Source organism: Macrotis lagotis, chromosome X, assembly GCF_037893015.1.
Source record: "Macrotis lagotis isolate mMagLag1 chromosome X, bilby.v1.9.chrom.fasta, whole genome shotgun sequence".
Taxonomy (NCBI): domain Eukaryota; kingdom Metazoa; phylum Chordata; class Mammalia; order Peramelemorphia; family Peramelidae; genus Macrotis; species Macrotis lagotis.
The window spans coordinates 411,721-437,595 of NC_133666.1; the positions used below are offsets into that span (position 1 = coordinate 411,721).

Consider the following 25,875-nt stretch of genomic DNA (forward strand, 5'->3'; position numbering starts at 1 on the left):
CATCTGTGTTTTCTTTTGCAACATGTCTCATATGAAAATATGTTTTGCATGACTTCACATGGTTGATTATAGAAATTGCTTTACCTTCTCAAGGAGAAGGGAGGGCAAGAAGGGAGAGACTTGGGGACTCAAAATGATAAAAAATGAATATCAAAAATTATTTTTACATGTCATTGATAAATAGTTAATAAAATAAATGGAAATATAATGGAAAAATTAGTCAAGAGACAACCCATAGGGATGCTTTTAGAAGAAATGCAATGATTAGATCCCAAACACTTATTAACTTTGCATAAACACATCACACACACACACACACACACAAACACACACACACACACACACACACACACACACACACACACACACACACACAAACAGATATAGCTCCGATGTGACCACTGGGTCCCACAGACCAGGAGTAGAAGACCTAAATATTACACAGGACACAGCCTCCCCTATAAAGTTAATATATTGCAGTCAGGTGCCTAACCAAAGCAGACAGAGTAGTAGCATATATGGTTTTTGCAGGCTGCAGTATACCTCCAAGTAGCATGTGCAGAGAGCAAACACAAAAGTCATATAGGAACCTTAACATCCTAGTTGTGAGCAGAGTCAAACAACACTTCCCATGCATTCTAGTTCCATGGTTAGTAACCACCTTGCCCTTTGCACCTTGAACAGCCAGAGTGTACTTGTCCCAACCCCGGAATGGGGCTCTAATGAGAGACTAGAGGCAAAAAAAAGCCTGTTTTGTATAACTTTTTTTTGAAAAACTTAAAAATTCAGGAATCATTCTGAGCTGGGGGAAGGGGGAAGGAGGGCTACAAAATTAGTTGACAGAACCAGAGCCCTGAGAAGTGAAGGGACTTTTCCAGGGTCACACAGAAACAACATATTGGGAATGGAGGGAGGATTGAGCTCAGAGCTTCACTGTTCCTACCCTGTTGTTTCTCAACATACAACATCAACATCATAAATAAGCATGTATCCTAACTACAGGTCCTTAGCCCAATTTATCAGTACAGGAAATGTTGTGGGAGAAGTATCTCTTCTCTGAGTTCACATGGTAAGTAAAAAGACCAAGGTAATGCAAATAGAACAGGTTACACATTTTTTTTATATTTCATTTACATTTTATTTTTTAAGGGAAGATATGAATCATCAATATGAGTCAAGGCAACAATGAAAGTTCATAAGACATTATTCCATTTTATTCATTTTTCCAATAGATATTTTATTTTATTTATCAATTATATGTTATGGAAGTTTTTCAACATTCATCCACATGCATGTGCATATTTTTAAATGACATAATTTCCTTTCCCCCCCTCCCCTTAGAGACGAACAGTTTGGTTAATATCATACATACACATTTGTGTTGAACATGTTGACAGCTTAGTCAATTTTGGTCTGAGGAATTAGGATTATAGGAAAAGAAAGAAAACAGTACTAGGAAAGAAATACAAAAGAGACATTTTCAAAAAGTGAATGTCAGGCTACACATTTCTTAACTTTTTACTCCAGGTAAGAGTCATGTTTAACATTTATTTTGGAATAGCCAGTCAGGTGGCAAAGTTCCCAGAGGATCATAGTCATGCTCAGGATTAACCAGGTGAGAAAATGTTGGGTTCAGAAAAGAAATAGTATGATGGAGAAATCAAGTCAAGAGGATTCCTCAACTCTCCCCAGAATATACCTTGAAACAGTTCCCAGACTGCTGTGAGCAGCACATGGCTTTTCCCATGAATGGTGGATTATTGATTGAATGATAATTTAGACCTAAAGTCAAAATGCAGAATTATGTCAAAATAAGGCCCAAGAGAGTTTACCTCAAATAGCAAGCTCTACTCATCATAACTTGTAGCTAAATACAGTCATTTTTTTTTGGCTAATGCTGTTAGAATAAGTTAACAAAAAGCACAGACAAACTTTCTCTTCTTCCTTTCCAGTTTAAATTCATGCTGGAGCTGAAATTAATCATTAAAAATGAAGAAAATAATCACCTGTAATTACACATGTCCAGTGAATACATTGTGGTTCATTCAAAACCCAGGAAAAAAAAAACACTTCCACATATTAACCCTTAAGGCAAAGATAAAATCTTTAAATCTGGGGTTTCTTAAAATGACTTTGGCTTACAAGTGTCCCTAAAATAATACTCCAAGAAAAATTTTGTAATTTTCATAAGCAATGGCCAAATAAGACATCATTTTTAGAAGTAATTCTTCACTTAACAAATTTGTAAGTTCTCTTGAGTCAGGTAGGAGACATTTCCATTTCTCACTAAAATCTCTTCCTTATTTTAGAATTTTACAATCTGCCATCAACAAAGCTAAGATTGAATTGTTCTGCCCAAAGAGCACATCCCCAGGAATCTGCTAAGTCTTCACAGAGAAGAAAGAAAGTCTGGGACCCTTTCCCCAATTGTTATAATTTGTTATTATTGTTATAAATAACAAATTTAAGGCAAGATATGCTCAATTCAACATTTAACAGTTTTAAAAAATTGTGACCACATTCTCTAATAGCACAATTCATAATCTAACAACATCTAGATTAAAAGAGAAGTTAAATTCCTAGGAATAGAATTTCATCACTCTTTAGCTCTCGTTTTTCAAATCCATAGCCTTTCTTATACAATAACACCCCCATCACAACACAAGCCAAATGAGAAGTCAAACAAGAGCATAAATAATACTATGGAATTTTAAATGACAAACCAAAACTTAGTGCCAGCCCAATCATATCAATTCATATGAATGTATTGCTGAAAACACCTATACAAAGAAAATTATTTCTTCTATCAATCTGACATTCTATACTAATCATATTCAAAAACCAGTATAGCCTAATTAGACTTTTAGTTCTTATTCATGAAAAGCACAATTCTGATAGAATACATCTCACTTTAAATGAAACTACATTAGAATTTAGCTTTAGGATCGACCCGAATGAATCAAATCTGGGTTTATGATCACAATATCATTTAAATCTCCATTTTCCAAGGGCCCTTAGGAGCCAGTACCCCAAATTAGAGAGATCGCTGATTTTAGCTGGCTCATTTCCAAAGACTTATGGTAACAGTCTCATATTCTCATCCCCTGTTTCAAGGGCCCATGAGTCTCCTAAAATATAAACGTTGTAATCCATAATGATAGGCTGATTGCATATCCCCCCCCATAAAAATTTGAACACATTCTTCTCAAGAACCAAATTTTAGAATGCTATCTGAGGTTGCCAATTTAGTACTATAATTTCCATTCAATACAAACTGAAACTCGAGAGAACACTGTCGATCTCAAAGTCCTAACAAGTGTTTCTCCTTCTTATCTCAATGAGACCAAAACCTCATCAGGTCTCTCACTCCCAAACTCCTCTCGAAAGTCCCTTGACTTACAGACAGTACCTCCATTCACACCGTGGCAATGTAGAGTTTGATATTTTTTAACTTTCTGCTCAGTCTCCATTTCTCCTTGCTTAAATCTTCTCATGCTTGTCTCCTTTGGTGAATTTTGCCTAAAGCCCTTCAAACTTGAAAACTGTTCTCGAATTTGACTCTTCATTTGCTTACCTCTGCTACTTGCCTTTATTTCCATCTTTCTTCCCCTATCATCCTAAGTTCACATTCTAGTCTAAAATGCTACCAAATCTTTTCTGCAAAAATTGTCTTATCTTTTATATTTAGAGGTGCATAGTCTACTTCAATTTCCCCCTTAGGTGATTTTGCCTCTAATTTTTCTAAACAATTATGTTAACTCATGCACAGAAGACAATATCACTTGATAAGGCCTATAGGCTGTAAACTATTTTCCCCCCATCATTCTCCAGGTGGTGAAGTTTTCTACTAAAACAAATAATCTATTATCCTCCAAGGGGAAATTTGATTTATTCACATGTAATCTTGTGTTTAGGAAATTGTAAATCTCCCCACCCCCCAAAAAAAGAATCCATCAAGATATTTCAGCATTTACAAAAACATTCAGAACATGTTAGAAATTTACAGCGGGGGGGGGGGGGGCAGCTAGGTGGTGTAATGGATAAAGCACCAGCCTTGGAGTCAGGAGTGCCTGGGTTCAAATCTGGTCTCAGACACTTAATAATTACCAAGCTGTGTGGCCTTGGGCAAGCCACTTAACCCCATTTGCCTTGCAAAAACCTAAAAAAAAAAGAAATTTACAGCTGGGAAATTCTATTGCCATTACAAATTTAGTCTCAGTTTACAATGTCATGGAGTCTCCTTTCTTTCTTATCTGTCTTCATTTGTGCCACCCCAACCTAGCTGGGGTTCAGAAGATGGAGAAGAGACGATCTGGCCATTTTTCTCTGTCCCCCATTGAAAGTCTGATCATAGTGGAATTATTTATTAGGAAGGGGAGCTTAGCAATGTACCAAACTATGACAAGTAGCAGAGAGTGCTTCTCCAGGTATAACACTTTATTAAATAGTGGTGCTAAATTATCCAAATTTCTTATCTATCCTAGACAACAAGAGTTTGGGGGTATTAGTTCCCTCTTCAGACTTGGAGTAATCCAATTTCCAATGTCCTCTCTGCTTACAGTGTGATCAAGCATCATGAGAATAGGAGCCTACACAGTCATTCTAGAAACCTGAAAGTATTCCTGGGTCTTTTTTGGTTCTCTGAGATTGTTATGATTGCAGTCCATACCTCCATTTGTCCTTGGAGGGAGTTGAAAACTAGGGAAGGGACCACTTAGAGTTATTTTTTTTTTTTGGTTGAGCTTCTTACTCGAGTCATTTTTCCTCTCTGTTTTATTCTGCTGTCAGACATAGATCATTAGGGATACAATTCCATCAGGTGTCATAGCATCCCACTCACAGACCAATGGATAAACAAGTTAGAGATATTATCTATAGTACTAGTACTGGTCTGTTGGACTAGGACTGTTGGACCCTCAAGCCCAGCACCCAGTCTCAAGATTGTCTTTAGTCTGCCCCAGGATGGGTATGGGGTGTTCAGGAAGGACTAACACCTCTGATATGAGGTCTTGCATGGCAGACACAAGCTAGTAAAATCATCTTGGCAGATGATCTAAACGCAGTTGAGGATCACAAGGGGTCTCAAACCCATCAGTGAGTTAGGAGGATATCTAAGCCAAGCATTTGAAGGCTTCCCCCAATGGAATGGGTGGAGCAGAACAGCCCTGAAGGCCAAAGAAGTGGGCACTTCTGTGAAGCACTGAGTTTTGTCAGGCATCTGAGATACCAAGGTCATCGGACCAAATTTAGGGACCTTAACCAAGGTATAAATGAACATCCTATAAATTGGTAGGGAAGACTTGCTGGTTTGTCTTTTTTTGTTGTTGTTTTTAAGTTTTTGTAAGGCAAATGGGGTTAAGTGGCTAGCCCAAGGCCACACAACTAGGCAATTATGAAGTTTCTGAGGTCGGATTTGAATTCAGGTTCTCTTGACTCAGGGGCTGGTGCTCTATCCACTGTACCACCTAGCCGCCCCTGTCTTTTGTTTTCAAAGAGGACCAACCACCTCACAGATGATAGCGATTTGCACAGGAATTGGATTGAAGTGAGACAGTTATATGGTCTTCAGCCTCAGTCTCCCTTCCAAAGTCATCAAAGTCTGGTGGCAGGGACAAAAGTCTAGAAGAGTGGCAAAGGACCCTGGGTCTTTTGTTCTCATCATCAAAATCCACAGACAGATACATCTGTAGGGTGAGGTGTCAAAATCAGTCGGTGCCAGTAGATGGCGCAGTGGATAGAACACCAGCTCAGGAGTCAGGGAGACCTGAGTTCAGTTCCCATCTCAGACAATAATTACCTAGGTGAATGACTTTGGGCAAGTCTTTTAACCCCCATTGTCCTGCCTCCCCCCACCAAAAGTCAGTAATTGGGCAACCTAGTTTAATTTTCAGAATTTGGCAGTCCACCTGATAAAGGTCTTGATTTTCTATAACCAATCTAAGCTCATACATGGCGTTAAAATCAAAGAACCCTTTTTGGGGTCAAGGATAGATACTGTCTAAATATTTTCACAGAGATTTTAAAAACTGGGTGATAATCTTTTTCAAATTTAGGCAAGAGAAAACTCATAGGGATGTCTTTGGGGGGGGATAGACTAACTAGATACAATAGTTTTTTTTTGTTTGTTTGTTTGTTTTTTAGGTTTTTGCTAGGCAATGGGGTTAAGTGGCTTGCCCAAGGACATATAGTTAGGTAATTATTAAGTGTCTGAGACCGGATTTGAACCCAGGTACTCCTGACTCCAGGGCTGGTGCTTTATCCACTACGCCACCTAGCCGCACCTAGATCCAATATTTTAAAGCAAAAAATATGTACTGGGGATATCTGAAGCTGAGTCTAAAGGACCCAAAAGAAAAATGATTTGGCAACCCAATTTTTCTATCAATTAGAATCACTGAAGCCAATGAACAGAAGTCAGTTAACAGAAACAAATGTTTTAAAATCAATTCATTGAACCCCTCAAAGTGAATTTCCATGTCAGTCTATTTTCTTGTTGTGACCATGCTGTAGACAGATAACAAAGTAGGAAATTGAAAGAATGAGTTCCCCAGATGACATCTGAGCTATGATGTAGATGTCACTTATGCCTTCTTACCAGGATCACTTAAGCACAGTGTTGGGGCTTACCAGGGATGAACAGAACCAGAACCAGACTCAAAAGGGGCTTCTCTGAGTTAGCCACTGCAGAGTTTTAATCAAGACCAGAGCCACTGAAGCAGGACTACCTAACAAGTGATCAGAACCACAGGTAGAGCTACAGATAATGGCTACCACCTGCAAACGAGTATCTTAGGTGCCTGCCAGAAAAAGGAGGGTAAAAAAGACACCTTGTATTGAGATAATAAGCCACATGGGTTGGGGGGGCGGGGCTCAAGTGGTCTGTCCAAAGTCAGAATTTCTGGGTCCAGTCCTTGCCTTAAAACCTTGAATCACATTGGCTTGCTCATCAGGGTGTCTGGGCAGCCACCAGACTCAGTCTCATGTTTTAAGAAGCTGAGTTTTCAAATATGAGATCAAAACAATAATATATAGATTTACACAGGATATAGAGAGTTTGGGGTGATTTTTCTTTGCTTTTTTGTCAGCAGTCTTTCTGTCTTGGCTAAATTTTGCCCTTGAAAATTCTTCCAATGTCCATGTAGTCTTGTGCCCACTGGATAGTTTCTAAAATGTAAGTTTGAGTTTTGTAATCTCATTATGGGTCACCATGTTTTTTATGGGAGAAATAACTCCTCTCTGAGTTCTTGTGGCAGTAGGTCATGTCACATAGATATTTATAATATGATGCAGAACATGCCTTTGCAATATATATATATATATATTATTATATAGCACAGGACAAAAGTAACCAGTGCAGTATCTATATTTATAATACAATACTGAGTACAATGCAGAAATGGGATGTGGGGGGGGGAATGTAGGTTTTAAAAGCTGATTAGAATTGTTTACATGAAAAAAAATTTTTAAAAATTAAAAGAAAAAGAATTGTCTACATGATAGGGTGACACTTGCTATTCCAGGCCATTTCTATGGGAGAGAATGCCTTGGAATAGGGGCTTGTGGCTTGGAAGATTTACATCTTGGGGCTTCAGGGGTAACTGAAGAGTTGAGGAGAAAATGGGGCCTTTCAGTAACTTAGCAGTGACAAGGGAGTTATAATGTATATGCAGAAAGAGAAAAAAATGAGAGAATGGGTCTCTGTTTGTAACTTAATGATGAAGTCTGGAAGAAATGAACGTCTTGTGAAAGAAAGAGAAAGGGAAAAACTTTGAAAATTAGAAGCTGAAGAGATAGGGTGCTGGAGGAGGAGATAGGGCACAGAAGGAGATGAGAGGTTACCAGGCATTCTGCAGAGGTGACCAAAACTGCAAAACCTGAGGATCAGCTCCTTCCTAAATATTCTTTCTAAAACTAAAATGAATCATAAAGTTTTCCTATGTAAAGAGAAAGAGGAGAATCCGTTTGAGAAAATGAACCAGGTGACATCCTGCAGCCAAAGCCACCTGAAAACTAGGGGCAAATTTCAGTGTTTTTGGAACCCCAGTTCTCACTAGGAGGTCCCAATGCACCATGATGGCCCTAGTACTTGTCTTTTCTTTGTTTTCCCTCGGAGGGAAGGCTTGAAGATTCAGAAGGGTTAAGGAGAGGGTCCTGGCAAAACGTGGGACTGGTGTCAACTTCTGTGCTGCCTTGTCCCTCTTGTTCAAGGTGGGGAAGAATGCACTCCCCAAGGTGGGCCTTTGAAATTTATTGGTGCCAGGATGCCCTGGGGAATGGCGGAAAAGGATGGCGCCCAGCTTAGGACCCCCAGCTTCCCTGCCATGGCTCTTGACGTCCCACTTGTAGCCTCATGTGGCTCTCCAGGCTCCTGGGTGGAACTGGAGTCCTGGGCAGGTGGCTTTTAGAAGCCAGAATGGGATGAGCTGGGGTGCCCCGATCCGACCCAACTAGAACCTGGGCAGCCCGAGGAGGCCGTGAGGGGTCCACGGACCCCTGGGTCCGATCTGTGCCCTCGGAGGAGTCAGCTCCGGCTGAGTGGGAAGGCGTGTGCTCACCAAAGCGGCCGGGGGGGGGGGGGGCTTCCGAATCCTGCTCTATGCCCCCTCCCTTTTGGGGGTGCACGGGGGGTGCGTTTCTGCTTCCTCAGAGGGCGTCGAGCCCGTCTGGGGGGGGCGGGGTTGCAGGTAGAGGGAGCCGAAGGGAGGCGGGGGCGGGGGCTTCTGGACCGGGACCTCCGAGGGGCGAGGCGCGGGGGACGGGGGGGGGGGCGGCGGGCACGCGCGGCTCCCTCGAGGGGGCCCCCCCGCGGCCCGCGCCTCCTGGTCGGGCTCATCGCGGTCGGGCCGGCGGGGGCGCGGTGTACCAGCCCCTCGCCTCTTCCTGTCCTCCTCCCCTCCTCCCGCTCTGCGTTTGGCTCCCGAAGCACCCTCCCCCTTCCCTGCCCATCCTCCTCCCCCCCTCCCTCCCCTTTTTATAGCCGGCCTCCTCGCCCTGGGCTCTGGTTGGCGGCGGGGCTCTCGTGCGTCGGCACCTCTCCCTTTTCTCCCCAGCTCCAGGCGGCGGCGGCGGCGGCAGCGGCGGCGGCGGGGGCGGCGGGAGCGCGGTGACAGCGGCGGCGGCGACCGTGGCGGAGCGAGCGGCAGCTACGGAGAGCGCGGCAGCAGCGGGGACCGTGGCGGCCCGGGAGAGCGCGGCGGCGGCGGCGGCGGCGGCGCAGGAGACGGCGCAGGCGAGCCAGGCGTAAGCAGCAGCATCCCGGCCGGGCGGGTCCGAGGGAGGCGGAGGCAGTGGTCCCCCCAGCCCCAACCCCGGCCCCGAGGCGAGCGCCCCCCCCCCCCGGCCCCCGGGTCCCCTACGGAGGGGCCGCCTCCGTCGCCGGGGCGAGCGCAGCCGGACTCCCGCGGCCGCTCCGGGTACCCCGGCCGCCCCGGCCGCGGCGGCGGCCTCTTCTCCGCCCCCCCCCGCGGCAGCCCCCCCCCCCAGCCTAGACCTCCCCCCACCCCAGCGGCGGCCTCCCCCTCCCCAGCAGCGGCTCCGCCAAGATGAAGCTGAAGCCGGATCAGACCCGCACCTACGACCCGGAGGGCTTCAAGCAGCGGGCGGCGTGCCTGTGCTTCCGCGGCGAGCGGGAGGATGAGGTGCTGCTGGTGAGCAGCAGCGGCCACCCCGACCAGTGGATCGTGCCCGGCGGGGGCATGGAGCCCGAGGAGGAGCCCGGCGCTGCGGCCGTGCGCGAGGTCTACGAGGAGGCCGGGGTCCGAGGCAAGCTGGGCCGCCTGCTGGGCCTCTTCGAGAACCCGGAGCGCAAGCACCGCACCCACGTCTACGTGCTGGCCGTCACCGAGATCCTGGAGGCCTGGGAGGACTCGGTGAACATCGGTCGCAAGCGCCAGTGGTTCAAGGTGGAGGACGCCATCAAGGTGCTGCAGGGCCACAAGCCCGTCCAAGCCGAGTACCTGGAGAAGTGGAAGGCGGCCGGGGGGGCCCCGCCGGCCGCCGCCGGCCCCGACGGCGGAGACGAGGAGGACGACGACCACGACGACGACCACGACGACGACCACGACGACCACGACGACGGCCGCGGCGCGGCCGAGCCGATCCCGGGCGCCGGCAGATAAAGAGGGGCCCGGGCCGGCCGGGGAAACGAACCCCCACCCCGAAAAGCAGGGGGAGGGGGCCGGAGGGGGGGGAAGAAGAGCACGGGGGAAGGGGGGCGCGTGGGGAGGGGGCCGGGGGGGTTCGGGGAGGGCCGAGGGAGGGGGGAAGCGGCGGCGGCGAGCCTGGGGGGTGGGGATCGCGGGGGGGGAGGGGGCGGGGGGGGGGGGAGCTGGTCCGCGTTCACCTGCTAGCGTCTGGAAATTCGAAGGCCACCCTCGTGCGTTGTGTATTCCCTTTGCCCGCTTTGCGGATGCCCGGAGATCTCACCCTTGGTCCGTCCCCGTGTAAAATAGTTCATTCAGTCAAACCAAAGCCGTAAGGGATTTTTCAAAAGATGCCTTAACTGCGTGCCTACCCCGCCCCTCCCGCCCCACCCCACCCCCTTCTCTAGTCTATATTCCACTCCTCTAGCTCGATGGCTTGCCCAGCCCGGCCCGGTGTCCGCAGGGGGGGGGGGGGTCTGGGGATCGGAAGGCCTCCACAATGCAGGTGGCCATCCCTGAGGCAAAATAGCAGACTGTGTGGCCACAGGCAGAGCCCGCACTCCAACTCAAAATCAGCAAGATCATCTAGGGGGCCCACAGGATGATTGGTAGCCTGGGAAATGCACAGGTGTGCCACTCCTTCACCCTTCTCTTAAGGTTGGCAACTCTGCCCGAGAAAAAATTCTGGGTGTTCCCCCTCCCCCCCCAAAGTGTTTGGCCACTATTTTAGGTCACTTCCACCCATTGCATGGACACAAGCGTTGTTTAGATGACTTCAGGTTCTTAAGAAAATGTTACAGGGGGTTAGCAGGTGCTCCCCTTCTTCTTCTCCCCTTCCTCCTGGGAACCTCTCTCATGGTGATAGCAACCCCAAAATTGAGCACCTAGGAGAGTTATACCTTGAGGGGGAACAGAAAACTGTGCAGGGGACCCTCCATCGAACAACAGATTGGTATTTGCTAAGATTAACTTTACTTTGGAACCCACTGAAAATTTCGAAAGACTCCCTTCTAGGACAGAAGCACTTCTTCTGGAACTTTCTCCTCCATATCAGAATTCAAGTTGGACCTTTTCACATTTTGAAGAAGAAAAAGACATGGTGGAAGTTCATTCTGTAGACCACGTTCAACCAATTTACAAATCTTCTGAGTGTTCAATGAAAATTCAGTGTCATTCCAACCTTTTTTTTGTTATTCAATCCACAAATCATTACCTGACTTTTAAAACACCATTGTGTAAAATGCTAATAGAAATTAAAAGTTGTGCTGTTCCACTTTAGAAGTCTTCTTGCTGCACCTTAGAAAGGGAATCTGGCTTGTAAGCAAAAGTACTAACAGAAAGGAATGAAGGGGGAATGGGGGGGGGGACAGAGGGAGGGATGGAGAATACCTTGCAATCCTCCCTCCCAACGGATGAGAGGACTGCCTATTCCAAAGTCCATAAGGTTAAAGCTTTATGGCAAAACAGCATCACTGTGCAAAAGATCAGACATCCTGTACTTTTTTTTCCAGATTAAATCAGTTAAAGCCCATAATTGTCTTTTCTACTCTCAGAATTCCCATTGACAAAATTTCTCAGCTTCGCTGATTCCTTTAAGAAGTTCCTTTGAATTCTAGATGAACAACCTACAAAAACCTGGCTTCTTGTTTTAAGGGACTCCATATTTGCACAGATCCTCAAATATTGTGTGACACACAAACACACAGCATTCACAGGTGCTAGTCAAAAGTTTAGGAATTGAGGTGGGGGTGAAGAGTGGATAAGATTTCATTAGGATACAGAACTCTGCAACATTAGGAATTGAGGGTGCCAGTACCTGAGACATTAAAGCATTGGCTCAGGCTCCCCAGCCACCACTGGCAGGTTGCTTCTCTGGATGTCTGTCAATTTAGGATACATATCAAACCACCCAAGTGGTCAGCAGATGCGTTCTTATTGTCATTTTGCTCAGTCACTGACTCTGATACCAACTCGAGATTCTTCCGTTCTGGTGAGTATACGCAGACGTTTTCTGCAAATCACAGAATCCTCTGGGTTACTAGGAATCCCTAAAACTGCTCTTTGTAAAATCAGACCTGACATTTTGGAGTTGTCTCATTCCAAAAGAAGTTGAAAGCATAGAAATAGATAGGGTTGCTTCTTGTTAAGGGTGTTCCCCACTCGCCCCCCCAAAACAAAACTAGCACAATTAGCCCTAAGAACATCCCTTGCTCTTTACAGAGACAGTAAGGAGTTATACACAGAGATAACTGGCCAAGTCCCCCTCATGAATTAAGGCCTTTTTAAAAAAAACTATTAAGGAGTAATCCTGCCACGTGCTAGAATATTATTTTCTGTCGTTTCTGGTCAAAAAAGTGCCTGCTAAACTTTTTTTCTCCTGCTCCCTTATGTGTTTTTGAACTGACTAAGAGGCTGTCCCAGGCAAGGGAAAGAGTTCATTCTGAAGATCTGGCAGCCTGCCCAACAAATCTGAGTAACGGGACGTGAAACTCACTGAGGTTCCCCAGTCGGGTTAGGGGCCACACTTAGCACACTCGTAGAACTTCAGGTGAGCCATCAGAGTGGATCCTTAGTCTTGGAGCATTAGGGTGTGACAAACAGAAAAGTGGCATATTTTGCTACATCTATTCAAAGGAGAGAAAAACGAGGAAATAAAAAACTTGGTGAAAATATATAATTGACTCACATGGTTACTTTGGGGGATGGGGTGAATATTTCTATTTTTGAAAGAAAACATTGAAATCCAAATAGATATAAAAATGCTTGTTCCCACAAAGTCCACCCGGGAGGTGAAGGGACCTGAAAACTCGTTATGCTAGGATTAGTTGAAGACTTGTTGAGCCCAGATCAGAGAATCATTGAAAGGGGGATAAAAGAGCCTTCGCTTATTGGAAAGACTGTCATGTGCCCCAGAGGACTGGTGGCAAATTTCCACAAGGCAAATTTCAATTTGGCATTTTGAAGTGTAACAGGAATGATCTGGGGAGTTTTCTCCCCCCTGCCCAACATCTGTTGGCCTGAAAGCCCTCTCAAGGAACGAGACCTGGGCTCACTGAACTCTTCAGGGAGAGACACGTGTTCTGACTCAACACTGAAAGGGAATGAGGCAGTGGTCCTCTATTCGGTCCCTGACTCTGTGGGACTAAACGATTAGGTATTGAACCACAAAAAGTCACCCCTCCGAAAAGGTTATTAAAAAAAAACAAAACCCTGGGGCGGCTAGGTGGCTCAGTGGATAGAGCACCTGCCCAGGAGTCAGCAGTGCTTGAGTTCAAATCCGACCTCAGACACTTCATAATGACTTAGCTGTGTGGCCTTGGGCAAGCCACTTAACCTACCTCATTGCCTTGCAAAAATCTAAAAAAAAAAAAAAAAAAAACCCTAAGGAAAAACCTTTTCGTTCTTGCCTTCTTGGAGTGAATCACAGAAGACTCAAGAAGCCTCTCCCTTGGAATTTAGGGTGGGAAAGCAGGGCAGAAAGAAACTGCCCCCACCCCAATTAAGATCAGTTTCTTCAAGTGAGCATGAGCTTGAACTCCTCTCCCTGGTTGCCTTTTTTTGTTTTGTGCTGTTTTTCCTGAATCCAGATCACTGAATTCTTATCCTTTTATAGTGTAAACTGAATAGTAATGGCCTCCCACTCCCTGACCTAAGTCAAGCATGTCACATTTCACCCCTCCAGAAGGATTCTCCAGGATATTTTAGGGGGAGGGCAAAAGGTTGTCTGGTATCTCTGCCACTGGCATTCTGCCCACACTAGGGGTCCTCTGCACGCCAAGGTAAATATAACTCAAGGGGTGGGGGCTCGGCCTGGAGTCCAAAAACCTGATTTCAAATGTAGTTTGAATCATTTCCTACCTGGGTGACCCTAAGCAGCCCACTTCACCTTTGTTTCCCTTAATCCACTCCAGGGTCATTACTAAGAAAACCCCCAGGACCGTAAAGAAATAGACCCAACTGAACAGCAATTTGTATCCCAGACCCACTTAACCACTTAAAGAGTCAGATTCCTTTTATAAAGAAATATTGACTTCAAAGTATAATGGGGAAGGGAGAAGGAGTAGAGACAAATCTGTATCAAGCACTCCCTAGATGGCAGGTACTAAGTGATTTCCAAACATGATCTCATCTGAGATCCTGTGAAGTAGGTGCTCTTAATAATTCCATTTTACTGTTGTGGAAACTGAGTCAGGCAGAGGTACTGTGATTAGTTCTGGGTCTCAACTTGTAAGTGTAGGGGGCTAGATTGGAATTTATGTCTTCCCTAATTCTAGGCTCTATCCACTGTGTCACCTAGCTACTTAGAACAAGAACTGACACTGGCCCCAACACCAGAGAGCGTGATCCTCTCCTGCAGCACCTCAGGTTCCCACCACTTTCCAAGTCCAAAGCCTGCCCTGGGCTTCAGTCCCAGGCAGCACCCCTTATCCCCACCCCCTCCCTTCTTAGAGCTTCCCAGATGGGCTAGGATAGGAGGGACTCCACCACCTCAGCCTCGGGTAGTAAAGGCCAAACAATAGAGACCCAAACCGTTTTTTCAGGATCACAGAATCTAAAGGAGTTGGGGGGGGGGGGCGAGAGGGAAGCTCCCTGAATGTTTTTGGAGAGGGAGAGGGAGAGGAATAAGAAAATATTACTCCTTGGTCTTTTGGGGAATTTTAAAGATGCAGCCAATAGAAAGAGGCTTCTCTTTCCTGGAACAATTAGGAAAGCAGAATGGCATTTCCCAGAAGTAGGCCCCTCTCCTCTCCTCTCCTATATGGGTGCCTCCAGGATAGATATTCTGGACCTGGGCAAAACTTGGAGGCTGCAATATCAATCCCAGGGTTCGAGTACTGCTTCTCACAGGACTTCAGGGGTTTTTAGAGAAGAGTAGGGCTGCAAGGGGAGTTGGGCAGAGGAAAAGATAAAAGCTGTCATTTCCTAATTTAAGGAGGGATCTGGAGTTGGGGGGCAGACATAGCACAGAGGAAAATGAAATACTCAAAACTGTCTACTTTCTAAGAGAATGTGATAATAGATGACTGATGAATGTTCATAGTTTAAGGATTTATTAAGATATGCAGAAACATTTGAGTTTGAAGCATTTCTTTCATGATTGAAGAAATCGACTTGTCCCAGACCTGATATCATCTTTCTTCATTAAATACTATTCTGTAAGGGAACCTTCTAACTCCTTTTGGGGAAGAACCATACCTAAACTTTGTTGAAGAACTCTGCCCTAGAGAACAATGAACACAGCAACAATAACATTGTATGCCAGGATCAACTATTATAGACTTAGCTCTTCTCAACAATATGATTCCAAAAGATTTGGGATGGGAACTTCCATCCACCTTCAGAGAAAAGACTTTGGAGTCTGCAGATCAAAGTATACTAATTTCACATTTTAAAATGTGGTACTTTTTTGTTTTTTCTTTCTCATGGATTTTTCCCTTTCGTTCTGATTCTTCTTTCATAACATGACTAATCTGGAAATAGATTTAACATGATTTTTCATGTATAACATAACAGATCACTTGCTGTCTAGGGGTGGGGGGAGAAAAGTCAGGGAGGGAGAAAAACTGTAGAACTCAAAATCTTCCCAAAGATGAATGTTGAAAATTAACTTTACATGTAACTGGAAAGAAATAAAAGAAAAATAAATGAAAAGAAGTTAACATTGCTTCCATATGTCATTGGGAAAAAATAGTATTCAATCTGAAAAAACAAAACAAAACTCTGGGAGGGAGGTAATGAACCAAAATCTATCATCTCCTCCTTTAGGGTTCAGGCTCCAAACCCCATTCCACTTTAAGATACCTAATTTGAATATAGACTTTAGTCTGTGTGGGGAAAAGTCTTCTTAATCTTTGGAATAACATCATGTTTCAATTATTAGCTCATTTTGAGCCTAAAGAGAAACAGAATCATTTCTAAGGTTCACATGGTTCCCTTCTCTGGCTTTAGGGAGTTTATTTTAGATAAAAATTTATGTATTTAGACACAATGCTCCTAATTCTCAGGAAAATGTGTAACATTAAGGCAACGACTGTCTAATCTTACTTTTACCTCTATCTTGAGTAGCCTTGGCCTCCTTGTGGTTGAAATAAAATTCGGGCCACTGGAAATGACTGGGTAATGAAAAAGCAATCTATATGATAATGACTGGGAATCGACAGACATCAGAAAGAGAAATTGGGAAAAGAATCGATCTTTTCTTGGGACTTTCCTCAGCCTAGATCTTTGATGTCTCCCTTCTCTGCCTCAGCCCAACCCTAACTTTGTTCCTCAGATGAGTGTGAGAATACAACATTTTCTGTCATTTTTTAAAAGTAGAAAAGTCTTAAATACTTGGATAATTTGCCAAATTATCAAAACGAGGTTTTGCACATTGGCCTGGATTGTGGCCACCCTCAGCATAACTGGCCACGATTCTTTTGCAGGAGCTGAGGTATGAGGTGAGGAAGAGTTGCAGCATTCTAGGAGAGAAAGGGACATCTACTAGAGATACTGGGACAATAAAATCACCAGTACTTGGCAACAGATTGGTGGGCAGAGAGATCATGAGGAGTCCAATATAACATATAGGTTTCAAGCCTGAGAGACTGAAGGATGATATTGCTTTCTACAGTAATGGGGAAGATAAGAGGGGAGGAGAGCCTGGAGAGAAAGACATGGAGTTCAGTTGTTTTTTTTAACTTATTCTTTAAAAATTTTATTTATATATTTATGCATAAATATATAAATATATAAAATTTATATATTAAGTGACTTGCCCAAGGTCATACAGCTAGGTAATTATTAAGTGTCTGAGATCAAATTTGAACTCAGGGCCTCCTGACTCCAGGGCCAGTGCTCTATCCGCTGATCCACCTAGCTGCCCATGAGTTCAATTTTGGACATCTTCTGGACATTGGACTTTGAAGATGTGAAACTGAAGGTCAGCAGAGAGGTTGGGGCAGGAAAGGAAAATTTAAGAATCATGAGCATGGAGATGATAAACCAAGGAGGGGAAAGAGGAGTCCTTTCTTAGAGAAAGGAATTAAGGTCATAGATAAGGTGATCAAACAGAACTTATTGCTGTTCAGTTGGTTTTCAGTCATGTCCACTTTTTTTGTGCCCCCATTTGGAGTTTTTCCTGGCAGAGATAGTAGAACGCCTTGTCATTAAAGTCTCATTTTACTGATGGGGTAACTGAGGCCAAGAGGGACTTACCCAGAATCACACAGCTAATAAGTGACTGAGGTCAGTTTGGACCTCACAAGGAACAATCTTTCTAGCACTTATAAATACCAGGTGACTAATAACCATATTTAATTCTAGTGGAGATAAAATCCAGGTCTCCTTACACACTTGATAGGACTGGCACCATGTCCAAGAATAGTCTGGAAACAATTCCAATTTTCAGTATAAGTATATATACCTTGATAAGCAGGAAATATTACAAATCAGGGCTGATTGTTTTGAGCATCTTGATTTAAGAAAGTGATGGAGAAAGAATAAAGATTACCTTTAAGTGTGCCAGGTTGTTTTTTTTCGTGTATGTGTGTGGGGGGAGGATTTGTGTGTGTGTGTGTGTGTGTGTGTGTGTGTGTGTGTGTGTGTGTGTCTGTGTGTGTGTGTGTGTGTGTGTGTGTGTGTAAGAGAGAGAGAGAGAGAGAGAGAGAGAGAGAGAGAGAGAGAGTTGTTTTAGTTTGATTTCTGGAGAGCTGGCTGTTAAACTCTTAAAAGTCCAACACTGACCATAACACAGCTAAGGGAAGTATCTTTTTTTGCCTTCAAGGTTAAGATACTGAGCCTGGGGAGGATATAAGGAACTGAATAATGGAAAGCTTTTGTTTATTTAATAAATTTTTATTGCTGTTTTCTGTTTCTCATATCACCGTGGTATCCCACACATCCCTCCCACTTTGCCTCCCCAAGAACTATTCTGTATGACAAGTATTATTTTTAGAGAGGAAAACAAGTCAGTGAAACTGATCAATACATTGAGTTTCAAAACCTCTGTTTCATGTCGTCCCACCAGCTAGGGGAATATCTCTGCATCACTCTTCATTTAGGTCTTCCTTGATCTTTATCATTTTGATCAATTTACTTTTGCTTTTTTGTTGTGTCTTTGTTCTTTCTAGGTACATTTTTTTTGTAGACACTGTGTATATTATTTTCTTGGCTTGGCTGACTTTATATATATCTTTCCATGTTTCTCTCTATTTATCACACATATCATTTTTTTTACAACACATGAATATCATTCCATTGAATTCATTTACTATAATGTGTTTAACCATTTCTTGACTGATGGACTTCTACTCTTTTATTCCAATTTTTGGCTAACACAAAAAATGATGCTATATATTTTGGAGTATATACTTTCTTCTTATCAATTGCCTCCTTCAGTTTATATGCCTAGGAATGGAATCCCTGGGTCAAAGGGTTTGAACATTTTAATTACTTTATTTGCATAATGCCACATTGCTTTCCAAAATAGCTGTACCATTTCACAGCTCTACCAACAATGTATTCATGTGCCCATCTTACTACAACCGCTCCAACATTTTTTACCAATTCCCTCCCCAGTTTGCAGAATGCGAGGCTATTCCTCAGGTTTCTTTTGCAATTTTCTTATTATTAATGATTTGGAGCATTTTTTCATGTGGTTGTAAATACTTCACCAGGTCATTGTCTTTTTTTTTTAAATAAATGCTTGTTCGTTTAGTTTTGGGGGAGTAGCTATTGGTCCTATGTTAACAACTCCAGACACGAATTTAGGGTTACTTACGCTATTCTGATGCTGAAGGATGCAACCTGGTCTTGCTCACATCCACTGAAAATAGTTAATTTTTCTCACCTGACTGATGTAATAGGACTGATTGTGGGCCCTTACTCCATCATTTCTACTTTAGAGTGGAAATCCTCAAAATTGTAGAACTTCCTGCTCTCCCCATTTTCATTCCTCATAAAGCACATCGGGGATCATGATGTTTTGGTGCAAATGTGAGAGAGAGACAAGAACTCTTTCCCAGTTACAGTCTTTCCATTCTTAAATAACTGGCTTTCATGGGGTTTCAGTGATTCTCAGCCTGGGGGATGGGGATGGCCAAGAAACAAGTATTTGTTAAGTGCCTACTGTGGGCCAGGCACTGTGCTAAGCACTTTGCAAAGCTCATCTCATTGAATCCTCCCAGCAGCCTGGGGAGGCAGGGGTAGAAGAACTTGCCCAGGATCATCCATCTAGTACATGTCTGAGATCACATTAGAACTCAGGTCTTCCTGACTCCACAGACTCCACATCTCCCTTTTCACTTGGATTCACTACTTTGAGATTGCTCTGGCTTCTCCACCAGGCCCCCTGTCAGATTACTTCCCTTGGACCCTTCTCTGGTCCCCATTCCAATCTACTTTCTAGCTTCCTTTGGTATGTGGTCTTCCCCCATTAGATTGTAAGCTTCTTGAGGGTACGAATTGTCTTTTGGTTTTTGCCCAGTTTAATAGTAGGCACCTAATAAATGTTTACTGACTGACAGGTATGCCTAGGATCACCCAGTCGTAAGACTCCCTACATGTCTTCATTTCACTTCATCTATTGTTCTTTAAAACTTTTCATGCTGAGTCAAAAGTCTATGTATTTGAACTCAGTTGAAATTCTCTGGATCTAAAATGAGTAAGGGTTTTTGCTGTTCAAAGGCATTTGCCACTATTATGAAGGAGTATCTAGTACAAACCGCAAAGGGGAAAAAGGTTCCTGCTGCACCTGAAATGATGTATCAAGACCTAAAACATTGTTGGGACTGGCCCCATAGATGAAATCCGTTCTCCAAGTAAAATCCAAGTGGACGACTCCAAAGGCCTCCTTGCCATGTTCAGACATGAACAAAGTCAGCATGCAGATCTTGGACTGAAAAATGAGAAAGAAGGAATAAATGAAGAAGATATTTCTTAAGCACTTCCTATGTGCAATGCCCTATCCAAAGGGTTAGGGTTGCAAAAAGGAGCAAAGAGCTCACATTTGAATGGAGGCGATTTCAGCTGTGAGTCACCTGGAAAGGGCCCATGATCCTTTGGGGGGCAGCACCAAAGTAAGCCATCAGGCTTCTTCTCTAATGTTACTTCCATTGACAGGACATTCTACCAGTTTCAGATACTGGAACACCTGAAGGAGCCAAGGATTTGGGCCACAAGAACTTTCCCTTCTTGGTCCTCAAGAGCTGTGTCCTCAGTCCCCCCACAGGACTGGAGGGTGACTGAGGGTCCTGGGCTCGAAGCACTGCTCTCCCTAAAGCTTTCCAACTCAAGTTCCTGGGCTATCTCCATCAGGGTCAGAGGGGAAGACGGTGGTCAAGTTGACAGTGTTGATTCACCTTGCCAGGCACATACATCCCCTCCCTCCTGTTTCTCCCTCGGGGGTGCCAGGCTGCCGGGGCCAGACTGCTTTATCTGCCCTCCAGTTGGCAATTGGTAGAGAGTCAATGTGATGGCACTTGGGATTACATCATATTATTCCAAGGTATTCCCTGAAGCAAAGACCCATTTTCTTAATATTCTTCCAGTATAAAGGATTTCCTGTATTTTATGATTTTGATATGGCCTAAAATGGAAACTTCTATATCATTTATAGCATTTTCTCCATGAGTAGTTCCTAACTTACATACTAGGCAGTATGCCAACTTTCTACTAAAGAAGACTGAGATCCAAATGCTGCCTCTGGCTAAGTTACCATGGGCAAGTCATTTAACCTTTCAGTGTTCAAGACAACTCTCTAAGACTGTAAATTACAGAACAGGTACCAAGCTTGAGGCAGCTGGGTAGCTCAGGGGATAGAGCAATGGGTCTGGGGACAAGAAGATTGGAGTTCAAAATCCAACTTCAGATACTTAATAGCTGTGATACCCCGGGCAAGTCACTTCATCTCTGGTTGTCTCAGTTTCTTCAGCTGAAAAATGAATAATACTAACTCCTCCTTCCCAGGATGTTTGTGAGGACCAAATGAGTCATTTCTCAAGCCTTTAGAGCAACATTTGACACTAGTATTTATTCTCTTCCTTTCCCTTCCTTTTTTCCAATCTGCATTTAGTAGAGGAAGTTTACTCAGAGGGAAGATCTGCATATTATATGCAAAGTGTTTTACAAACCTTAAAGCTCAAAAAAAAAAGATTATTTATTGCTGACTTTTTCTTTTTAGGTTTTTGCAAGGCAAACAGGGTTAAGTGGCTTGCCCAAGGCCACACAGCTAGGTAATTATTAAGTGTCTGAGACCGGATTTGAACCCAGGTACTCCTGACTCCAGGGCTGTTGCTTTATCCACTACACCACCTAACCACCCCTTTTGCTGACTTTTTCAACCAGCAACATATAAAACATCTTTTCCCTGCATCGAGGCCATTCACCAAGAATTTATTAGATACCTCCTGTGAGTAGACTGTACTACTACAAAGAAATGCAAAAGAGGGTCTCTGCCCTCAGAGCTCCCAGTCACACGAGTGCCAACCCAACTGTTATTTCCATTAGAGTATGATTTCCTATAGTCTTCTCCCCCCCACACACAGCCAAATCTAGGACTTGCTTCCTAATCACACATCAGTCCTATTTCTCTTCCTTTTCTAGACATTTTCACCCCAAATTACAATTAGCCACTCAAACTCAGTATTTTTCCAACTTAGTGTCTCCTTTTTCCCTAACACAGCTTCCCCTCTATATTTTCCTGCTTCTACCAATGGAATAATGTATGTCTAACATGGGAACTGACTTCTCAGGAGTCTTAACTCCTGATGTAATCCTGTATGTACTTCAGAACATAGGCAAATCTGGCTTCTGATGAGTGGGTCAAAGAAATGAATCATAGAAACAATAATTATATGAAAGAAAATGATAGTTTTGAAGTCACATAAAATTTTGAGTCTTAGCTAAAGCGAAAGTCCTCAAGGGGAAAATAGCTATATATGAACAAAATTTTTTAAAAAATGATGATTTAGGAATGATATGCATTTTATAAAATTAGGAAGTGAAGAATCAAGCAAATCTAAAATCAGAGGGTATATTAAAATGATAAAAACTGAAGACTAATATAGAAATGATCAAACAAGCTAAAAATCGGATTTTTTGAAGACACTGATAAAATTTATAAATTTTTGGTCAAATACTAAATGAATGTGGTTTCAGAAGAAAACCAGAAGATATATAAAAAGAATGATCAGAACCTATTAGATGCAGTTATATGCTAAGAAAAGTGAAAACAGAAAAGAAATAAAGGAATATGTTCAAAAATAGAAAATACTTGCACTAACAGAAGACCCAGGAGATATCTTAAGTAATCCAATCTCAGAAAAGGAACTCTTCCCAACTGGAAAAGTCCACAGGAGAGTTTCATTAAATGTTAAAGAACAATTAATACTCATACTTTCATAAATTATAGCATTGGGACAGAGATCACAGAGGACCCCTGCACCAGTGCTGAGAATAGGAACAGGTACCTGATGTCAGCTATGTCACCCATGATCTAAACCCTAGTCACAGTCCTAATGAGAGGGAGGCTCTACTTGTATTAGATAGCAAGTAACAGGTTCCAGAAATGTAGCTGTGTGACTCGGAGCCCAGGAGTAGAACAGCTATGCGAGTCTGTCCTTTAACCCATCACATAAACCTGTAATGGATTAAGCATGGGAAAAGTCCCAGATCAAAGGGGACCCAGCAGTTCAGTGACTGAATCTACAGAATCTCCCAGGGAAATAACAGTATCTGGGACCAGTAGTAGTCTAGGGGAACTCAATCACACAAAAGCCAACAGATTCAAATCTGAGTCAAGAACTTGCAGAGTTTGAACCAGGAAGGCATGGAACAAACTTTTCCCTAGATCTTGGAAGCACAAAAACTTATAGTCTGACCCTCTCCAAAACTGAAATGTGAAAACAGCAGGTTATAAAAAGACAGGAGTTCAGGCTAGAAAGAAACAACACTAAAATCAAGTCCAAAGAAATAGACTGAAAAAAAAGGGGCAATCAAGAAAAAGGCATGTGTCCATAAAAAGCTATTACGGCAACAGGAAAGAGCAAGACACAAACTTAAAAAAATGACTTTAAACATCTTCAAAGCCTCAAAGAAAAATCCAGCTTGGACCCAAGTCCAACAAGAATTTCTAGAGGAAGGAAAGAAAGTATTCTATAAGAGAAAAAAAAAGATTCAAAAAATAAATAAGAATGATAAAGGACAAATGAAAAAAGAAATGAAAGTTACACAAAGAAGATATGAATAGAGAATTTAACAGTTTGGAAAAAAGAGGCACAAAGCCTTATTGAAAAAAATAATTCCTTGAAAATTAGAATTAACCAACTGGAAATTAATAACTCTTTTGAATTAGTTATCGTTTATTAATAGTTTGTATCCAGATTTATTTAATTAGATTTATTTAGTTTATCTTGCACCCAGAATGACATCCTGATTTTAGGAACTCTAGGAATTTTGGAACTAGCTGCAAGGAGTTTGGGGATTCCCCAGGTCCTGGACAAATCATTCTTGTTTTGGGTCCACTCAGGTTGTATTTTGGGTTCCCTTCCTGTGATTCATGTGTATTTCATGTGCGATATCTGTCAGATGATTCCTGTGTGATGCATGAGTGGAAAGGTTTGTCAAAGTACTATATAATGTAAACCTTTCAGAACCTGGGGGGGGGAGGGAACCACAAATTCTTTCTGGCTCTTTCTATCAAGTAAATCTCATGAGTTTCTTTCGAAAACAATTTTAGTTTTTGGAGTTTTTTCTCACAAACAATAAAATGGTGTCAGGAGTAGTTCATAGATCTTATATTCCAAGGTCCTGGGCTATATATATCGGTCTTTATAGCCTGAGACTTTCACCAGATACATCCACATTTGAGCTTCCTTTTTGGTTTTTGACTCAGTTGCTTCATTCCTCCTGGAGTTACTCATAGTTCTCCTGTTTTCCCCAATCTCACAACCTTTAGGGACTTCATCTTCAGGTGTCATCTTTTTTATCATTATTAGTCTGGCCATGTGATTTCTTTGGCAGAGACATTGGAGCATTTGCCATTTCTGTCTCCATCAGATCACCTTTTGTCAGAACTCTCCACTATGACCTGTCTTGAGCAACCCTGCATGACCAGGGTTTCAATGAGCTAGACAAGCCCTTCTGCTATGACAAAACAATGACCCAGGGGTGCAGAGAAATATAGCGTTAATGACACTAAAAGGTATTGGAGAAAATGGACCATTCCCTCAGAATCTAACAATAGTCTAGAGACAGCTCGGTGGAACAGTGGAGAGAGCACTGGCCTTGGAGTCAGAGGGATGGGAGTTTGAATCCAGCTTCAAATGCATTATATTAAAAGGTAACATACCTGCTGATTTAGTAGCTTGTGACCTTGAGCAAGTCACTTTACCCTATTGCCTTACATCCAGAGTCATCTCCAGTGGTCCCGATTCATATCTGGCCACCAGACTCAAATGGGTCTGAAGGAGAAAGTGAGGCTGGTGACAGGCCCCCATCACTCCAATCCAACTCACGTGCTTATCTTGGCATCACCTCTCTGATTTCATGGTCCTCTTTGAGAATGAAGGACAAACATCATCATCAATAATAGTTTAAACTGGTTGGTTAAAAAGTCTTAGATAGGGGCACATCCCATAACAGGTGAAGTTTCACATTTTCCCATAGCACTAGTGTTATGGGCTTCATTATTATTTCTTCACTAAGTAGCAAATCAGGAATTTTTTCAAGGAGGAAAAATCAGCATGGGATAGACACATATACACATACAAACGATGATGAATATTGATGATGGATATTGACAAATAAAACTTTAAGATTTCAGTTTAGATGAGTGGCTAATGAATGAAACCTGTACCCTGGAGACAACTTCATTTGTTTGCTGTTATTCCTTCCACATCTTGCCTTTCCCCATTGTGGTTTCAGTATATTGAAGGATGGCATAAGAAATTAGATAGGAATTTTGGGGGAGTTTTGTGAAAGTTGCAGATGACACTGAAAAAGTTTAGAAATTCAGAAATGCATAAATTTTATGTAGAATATTGTACACTATAACCCAATTTTTTCTATAAGGTATTATAAAAACCCCATAAAAGAAAAATAAAAAATTCAGACTTTTTCTCTGGTACAAAGAGAGGGCCAAAGAGTTCTATACAGATTTTCCAGATCACAAGGGGCACTGTTCCCCTAATCCCCACAATATGAAAGGGACAACTCTAGTCAAACTTCCTACCCATTCCCAAGCCAGGAATGTCTGTTTTTGTATCTGAAGGCTTCCCCTTTTAAGTTTCTATCCTTTGTAACTTTTATTGCAGCCTCACTGGGACATTACTTCTTACATAAGTCTAGTCTAAGGTAGGTTAAACTAAATTTGTTATTCAATTGTGTCTGACTCTTCATGACCCTATGGACTAGAGCTTGGCAATAGTGTCTGTGGGATTTTCTTGGCAAAGATAACTGAACTGACTTACCATTCCTTCTCCAGTGGACTAAGGCAAATAGAGATGAACTGACTTGCCCTGGGTCACACAACTAGTAAGTATCTGAGGCTAGATTTGAACTCTGGTCTTCCTGGCTCCAGGCCTAGCATTCTATCTATGGAGTCCTCTAACATATAGTAAGGACTTAACAAATGCTTATTGATTGACTAGCTATCCACAGCCATCTATGCACATATGTTTGTTTAGGTAAATATGCACACCTAATAGAAATATTTCATGCTTTAAAATAGACTTACATACCCTATGACTATGGA

At 42.9% G+C, this 25,875-nt stretch overlaps 1 protein-coding gene across 2 annotated transcripts; it reads left to right on the top strand.

Annotated features, from left to right (window-relative positions):
- The first annotated feature begins 8,994 nt into the window (after nucleotides 1-8,994).
- Nucleotides 8,995-10,198, top strand: LOC141498329 (diphosphoinositol polyphosphate phosphohydrolase 3-beta-like). 2 transcript variants are annotated; one of them, XM_074201410.1, is made up of 2 exons: nucleotides 8,995-9,240; nucleotides 9,527-10,198. In XM_074201410.1, exon 2 carries the CDS (start codon nucleotides 9,543-9,545, stop codon nucleotides 10,116-10,118), a length of 576 nt encoding a protein of 191 aa, XP_074057511.1. In that variant the 5' UTR covers nucleotides 8,995-9,240; nucleotides 9,527-9,542; the 3' UTR covers nucleotides 10,119-10,198. The 2 variants fall into 2 exon arrangements, with proteins under 2 accessions (XP_074057511.1, XP_074057512.1); XM_074201411.1 differs by having other exon boundaries at nucleotides 9,530-10,198.
- Nucleotides 10,199-25,875: the final 15,677 nt, after the last annotated feature.